Here is a 7552-nt window from a genome sequence, read left to right as displayed (position 1 = left end):
TAAACGCTTCTAGACTATTTGCATTGCCCCCTCTCCCCCTCTTTTATGCCGCTGCTACTCTCTGTCGTTATCATCTATGCATAGTCACTTTAATAACTCTACCCACATGTACATATTACCTCAACTAACTGGTATATAGTCTCGCTATTGTTATTTAAAAGCTGCTCTTTAATTACTTGTTACATTTATTTCTTATTCTTATCAGTATTTTTTATTTGTTTAACTGCATTGTTGGTTAGGGGTTGTAAGTAAGTATTTCACTGTAAGGTCTACAACTATACCTGTTGTATTTGGCACATGTGACTAATGAGAGAGAGAGAGAGAGACTTTTGACTTTTTGTCCTTTCTTTACTGAAACATTCTCATTTCATTAAAACTCACCCCCCCTTAAAAAAAATATATATATATCCTGTACTGCATACATGTACCATACTCACCTTTCCATCTACCACATGATACAAAACCCCTATCACAATACACAAAAACAATACCCTCTCCTACAACCGTATATCCAAAACATCTTCCCCAGCAATACAGACAGCCCCCCCAACACACCATATCTCCTCAAACATCTCCACACATTTTATCATTTTATAGAACTCAAAGTCAACCCTAAGGCGCACAAAGACAATCCCAATAAACAATAGTATAGGGTCTGTTATCCCCCCACCTTTGACCCTGTTTCTCCTTGTTAGCCAAATAGCTAACTTTGCCTGAGCAAAAAGAAAATTCAACAAAACACATTTTGCTTTCTCCTTACTCGAATACCTGTATCCCATTATAAACATCCAACAGCAAAAAACCACCCCCAACCTCTCACACAGACATTCCAACAGCGACATTAATGGCAATAACCTGGTGCACACAGAAAACACATGAATCACAGATTCTTTCATTTGACAGAAAGGACACCCCTGCCCAATTTCCCGGATCAACCCGTGCCAACCAGCTGTTAGTGGCCAGGGCTCCATGAAGAACCCTCCACTGGAGGTCCCCTGACCTCTTTGGTACTGGGGGTTTGTAGAGAGCGCCCTCCAATCTAAAAACCCACCATACTCTCACCACCACATACCCCCTGCCACTGATGTGCCTTCACTCCTGTTAGGCTTCTAATGTTCCTAACCTTAACGCAGAGGTTGTAGAGGGCTTTACCTCCACCCCCTCAAACTCCCCCAGGCTCGGGAGTGTTAAAATCTAACAAGTCTTCAGACCCCCTTGCCAGTCTCCAGTCTCTGCCGTCACCTGCAGTGGCGGAAACATTGGTGGCCCCTCTCCCTTTGGCCTCTCAAACACCCCCCTTACCGGCTCAGACAGTGCCTCCTGGACCTCCTCCAGGAATCTCTCCAGCAGCCTAAGAGACGTTATTCCTGTTTGTTGCGCCAAGACCTCCGGGGTTTTCCACCCCTCCTCTCCCAGCAGTCTCAGGTCACCCACCTTTGTAAACCCCCTGCATCAGTTGCCTCTGCAGGGTGGCAGACTGAACCGATCTCAAAGGGATGGCTGGGTTGTGGAAAATAGGCTCCTCCCACACCCACAGCCCAGGCTCAACACCCCCTTCTCGTGTGGGCCTTAGCAGCTGCCAGGCCCTCAGCATTGCAGAGTAAAACTCTGAGAGACCTGCTGTACTCAGTCTCTCCAGCTTCATGAGGAACAGCTGCTGGTACAACCCTAATCCGCCAGCTCTCCTCAGCAGCGCGCATGCTGGTTCCCTCCAGCCAACATCAGTATGGTACAGCAGTCTCTGCACCGCCTTTAGCCGGAAAGCAGCCATCCTGCTCTCCAGTTCCACCAGGCCCTGTCCTCCTTCGTGGACGGTCATGTACAACACTTCAGCCAGTGGATGTCCCGACCAAAAGAAGTCCACCAGCTTGCGTTGCAGGTCTGCAAGCAGACCGGCGGGGGGGTTGAGGACAGCCAGTTTATGCCACAAGGAAGATGCCACCAGGTTGTTAATTATCAGCACCCTTCCTCTATATGACACATGGGACAGGAGCCACCCTCCACCTGGCCAGTCTTGACACCACTGCCTGTGACAGCCCCTCCCAGTTCTTCCTGACCCACCTCTCCGAGCCCAGGTACACCCCCAACACTTTAAGCCCTTCACAACCCCACTGCAAACCCCCTGGAAGCAGAGGAGGAGCCCTGTCCCCCCATAAACAGAGCTTTGCTCTTTCCCCAGTTTACCTTAGCTGATGAAGCTCCCTCTTACACCTTCAGACTGGTCTCTAGTTCCTGCATATCTTGACCATCCCTGACCATCACAGAAACATCATCTGCATATGCTGACACTGCTATTCCTGGTCACCATATCCATGCCTGTCCAGCACACTCCCTGCAGTCTCCTGCGTAGCAGTCCTAAAAAAGGCTCAATGGCTAGTGTGTATAGCTGCCCAGATAGAGGGCATCCTTGTCTAATGCCCTGTCTCACCCAGACTGGCCTACCTGAGCCCCCCTCCCACCTTAACCATACATGACACCCCAGCATACAACAGCTTCACACAGGTCACAAAACTCTTCCCAAACCCAAACATCACATTAAACAGATACTCATGATCCACTCTATCAAAAGCCTTCTCTTGATCTAAAGAGACCAAGTCCAAAGTTCACATTAGAAACCTCTCGACAAGTCCAACATGTCCCTAATTAAGAACAAGTTGTCCGTGATTGAGCGTCCCGGTACACAATATGTCTGGTCCTTGTATATTATCTGTTAGAGAGGACCTTGGCAAATATCTTGTAGTCCGCACAGAGTAATGCCACAGGCCTCCAGTTCTTAAGTTCACACAAGTCCCCTTTTTTGGGCAGGAGAGTCAGAGCCGCCCGACGGCAGCTCATCGGCAACTCTCCTACCCCGACGCATTCACGCAAAAGAAGTCCTGTCATTCACGCAAAAGAAGTCCTGTCCAATTGTTCCCCAGAATTTTTTGTAAAACTCCACTGGAAGTCCATCGACCCCCGGGGCACGACCGGGGGACATCTGGGTTACGGCCTCTGCCAGTTCATGTGACAACAGAGGAATGTCCATTTCATCCCTCTGTGCCCGAGAGAGCTTAGGGAGTCCTGCGAACAAGACCTGAGCACACATAGGATCACACATTTCTGCCCTATACAATTCAGTATAAAACTCCACAGTCCGCTCCCGCATCTCCCCCACCACAGAACTCACCCGCCCATCAGACAGCCATAGACAATGCATACCCTTGGCTTCACTGCTCTGTCTTTCCAAACCAAAGAAGAAGGAGCTGGGAGCATCCATCTCCTTGAGCATGGAGAACCTAGCTCTTACAAGTGCCTCCCTTTGCTTTAATCTGGAAAAAACTGCCCAGGTCCCTACGTAATTCGGCTAAATTAGCCTGGAGGCCTACATTGCCTTGCCCCACCATCTCTACCTTCCATCTCACTAATACAATGCTCTAGTTCCCCCAATACTCTCCTAGCCTCTGAGGATGAGAGAGCTGTGTACTGTTGACAGAAAAGCCGAATTTGCACTTTCCCCACATCCCACCATTGACTCAGAGACTCATTCTCCTCTATTCGCTGCCCCCACCTTTCCCAAAAAGTCTGGAAACCTGAGCAAAAAAGTGGCATCTTGTAAGAGTTTTACATTAAACTTCAAATAGGATGCCTGCCGAGGCCCTGGTGAAATAGACAGCCGAGCCATGGTTATGTGATGATCCGAAAACCCCCACTGGGAGAATGGTAGCGCCCAGCAGCCTATTGCTCTAATTCCTGGACATGTAAAAACGATCAAGTCAGGCTGCACTCACCCTAGCCCCAAAAACCTTCACCCATGTATACTGTCTTGTGTTTGGATGTTTAGTTCTCCAAACATCCACTAGGTCAAACTGATTAATGATGTCCTTAACACTCCCACTGAATGAGGCTCTTCCCCATTTCTGTCTTTTGTAAAATCCATTGTACAGTTCCAGTCACCTCCGATCACCAGCGTCTCCTCAGGCGCTACTTGTGAGAGTTCTGTCTAAGACTCCCAAATAGAACCCCTCTTTCTCTCCCTGTGTTAGGCGCATACACATTTATAAAGACAAAACCCATGTTGTTAATTTCTGCTTTAACAACAAGCAACCTACCCCTACACACCTCCCTTTGAGGAGCAAATTTTTACAGACATACCCGGTGCAAAAAGGACTGCCACCCCTGCACTAAGATTTGTCCCATGGCTCAACACACTTGCCCCTTTCCACCAGAGCCCCCAATCAACTTCATCACCACATCACTATGCGTCTCCTGCAGAAACAACACATGTACTTTATTTTGTTTACATATTCACCCAACACACTCCTCTTTCCCGCATCTCTGGCGCCATTTATATTGAGCGAGCCTACCCGAAGAGTCTCCATAAGAAGTGGGAGAAAAGCCAGCAGAGAAATAGACCAATAGCACAGCTCAAAAAGCCCCAGTGTCAGAAAGAAATTAAACATTTAAACAGTGTCTGAAGGTAAACCTTTACGCACTGTTGTGACCCACTTCCTCAACCTAAACCGTTTCCTGGGTGAGAGGACACCATGCCCCTCATTTCTCATAGCATGTTGTACTGATCTTACAAACTTTCTAGGATCAGGAAAAAAAGCCTCAAGATTAACTTTTTTCCCCTTAGTCTCATTCAGGAACCTTGTCAGTTCTCTCAACGTGTACTTAGACCCCTCTGGTTGACTGGCTGTCAGCTCCGGGCCAATTGAAGAGGAGTCTGAAAAAAATAACTCCTCATCCTCTTCCTCAGACTCACTTCCCTCCTCATCTCTATCTCCCACCCTGACCACCTGCCATTTCTCTCTGATTAGGGCCTCACCCACAGCAACAGGCAACATTTCCATGGTGCCTTTGTCCACACCCTTTTTCCTTTTCCGCTTGACACCCTCCTCCTCCCCCCCTAATCTCTTACACTTCCCCACTATACTCTCCTCATCCACTAGAATAACCTGACTAGACCCAGTATCATCTACACCACCCTCCATAGCATGACTAGGGCCAGCCTCAGCTACCCCACCATCCATAGCCTGCCTAGACCCAGCACCCTCTACACCACCCTCCATAGCATAACTAGGCCCAGCCTCAGCTACCCCACCATCTCTAGCCTGACTAGACCCAGCCTCCGCTTCCCCACCATCTCTAGCCTGACTAGACCCAGCCTCCACTACCATACCATCTCTAGACTGACTAGGCCCAGCCTCATCTACACCACCATCTCTAGACTGACTAGGCCCAGCATCTCCTTACCCCCTGCACTTTGACCTCAATTTCCCCCACTGGCTCTTGTACCCTCACCTTGTCTACGGCCTTTATGTGGGCACGCAAAGCTCTTATGCCCCAAATCCCCACATTCAAAACACCGTAGACTATCTGTGCTGGCAAAACCTGCATAGAGCCCCTCCCCATGCCTCACTTTAAAGTGCACATTTAACTGTTGCTCATTGTAGTTCAGAAACATAAACACTTCCCTCCGTAACGAAACAACGTGCTAAACGGCATCTGCCTGAAAGCCTGCTGACAGTACACGGAAACCGCTAGCAAACTTACCACAAACGACTCAGCTCTTTCCTAATTTGATCATCCGTAATAAACGGAGGCAAATTTGCCACTACCACTCTTGTTGAAGGGGTAGAGAGAGGTGAAATTGACACCAACACATCCCTTACAAATATTCCGCTAGCAATTAGCCTACCAACCAAATTAGCCCTTTTCATGAACACAACCACAGCTTTGTTCATTCTAGAAGCAGAATGTATAAATTCAGCTCCGACCTGTTCACCGACCGCGAGCAGAACCTCCTCCACCTTAACTCCGTTCTCAGGAACACACCTGAATCCATGCCGTAACAACAGTGTCTCCTCTGCGCTAGGCTGAGAAGCCATTGCGCACACCACACCTTCCAAACCCCAGGAAAGTTACTCTGTCCTCTTCCACCCTAACTTTGAAAAAAAACTTTGGATACCGCTAAAAACAAATATTGCATTAACCCTCCACCATAGAAAATAACATGTAAAGAAAAGAATCAAGAAAGTTAGTTAGGATAGAGCTTTCCACACCAAACACTCAACCTCCAAAAACACCCAGCATGCACACACAGACAGACAGACAGACAGACAGACAGACAGCAACAGACAGACAGACAGACAGACAGACAGACAGACAGACAGACAGACAGACAGACAGACAGACAGACAGACAGACAGAGACAGACAGACAGACAGACAGACAGACAGAGAGAGAGACAGGGAGACACAGAGAGAGAGAGAGAGAGAGAGAGAGAGAGAGAGAGAGAGAGAGAGAGAGAGAGAGATGAACATGAGAAAGTTGGTTTGGTATCTCTAGCTTGAATGATTTAAACCCCCTAAGGTCGCTGTCCTCGCCCCTGCTGAAATCATATTAGCATAATACAAAACATTTAATAATCTATCAGTTTAAGCTAGACATCTGTTTTTTTTTGCATTGGATGCGTCTCAATCCACCACATCTGCTTAAGTAACACTTCTACATCTGCTGTGAAAGGTGACAGAGCTAGAGCGGTGTTTGTCAGGCCGAAAATGGAAAGATGAGACTCACACGTACATGTCGGTTGTTTTGCTCTAGGACGACCACAGGCCACACAAGACTCATCTGAAGTCGGTACAGCCGACCTGCCAACTTCTGTCTGTAGAGTCCGAATAGTTGGGGCTACACACTAATATGACTCATCTGTGTAAAGGTGAGACTCTCACGAACATGTATAGTACCAATCAAAAGTTTCGACACCTACTCATTAAAGGGTTTTTCTTTATTTTTACTATTTACTACATTGTAGAATAGTAGTGAAGACATCAAAACTATGAAATAACACATACTGAATCATGTAGTAACCCAAAAATGTTAAACAAATCCAAATATATTTTAGATTCTTAAAAGTAGCCGCCGTTTGCCTTGATGACAGCTTTGCACACTCTTGGCATTCTCTCAACCAGCTTCACCTGGAATGCTTTTCCAACAGTCTTGAAGGAGTTTCCATATATGCTGAGCACTTGTTGGCTGCTTTTCCTTCATTCTGCGGTCCAACTCATCCCAAACCATCTCAATTGGGTTGAGGTCGGGTGATTGTGGAGGCCAGGTAATCTGATGCAGCACTCCATCACTCTCCTTCTTGGTCAAATAGCACTTACACAGCATGGATGTGTGTTTTGGGTCATTGTCCTGTTGAAAACAAATGATAGTCCCACTAAGCGCAAACTATATGGGATGGTGTATCGCTTCAGAATGCTGTGGTAGACATGTTGGTTAAGTGTGCCTTGAATTCTAAATAAATCACTGACAGTGTCACCAGCAAAGCACCCCACACCATCACACCACCAACCTCTGTGCTTCACGGTAGGAACCACACATGCGGAGATCATCCGTTCACCTTCTCTGCTTCTCACAAAGACACGGTGGTTGGAACCAAAAATATCCAATTTGGACACCAGACCAATTCCACCGGTCTAATGTCCATTGCTCGTGTTTCTTGGCCCAAGCAAGTCTCTTCTTCTTATTGGTGTCCTTTAGTAGTGGAGTCTTTGCAGAAATA

At 47.3% G+C, this 7552-nt stretch overlaps 1 protein-coding gene across 1 annotated transcript in view; it reads right to left on the bottom strand.

The window, feature by feature from the left end:
* Window positions 1-816: 816 nt before the first annotated feature.
* LOC120053311 (probable E3 ubiquitin-protein ligase HERC1) overlaps window positions 817-7552 on the bottom strand; it is a 32163-nt gene continuing 25427 nt past the window's right edge. Inside the window, exon 10 of the mRNA XM_039000444.1 lies at window positions 817-855. Coding sequence (XP_038856372.1) covers window positions 817-855 — 39 coding nt within the window. The remainder of the gene's footprint in view (window positions 856-7552) is intronic.

Source organism: Salvelinus namaycush, chromosome 1 (assembly GCF_016432855.1).
Source record: "Salvelinus namaycush isolate Seneca chromosome 1, SaNama_1.0, whole genome shotgun sequence".
NCBI classification, from domain to species: Eukaryota; Metazoa; Chordata; class Actinopteri; order Salmoniformes; family Salmonidae; genus Salvelinus; species Salvelinus namaycush.
This window is presented reverse-complemented; position numbering and strand designations above follow the sequence as displayed.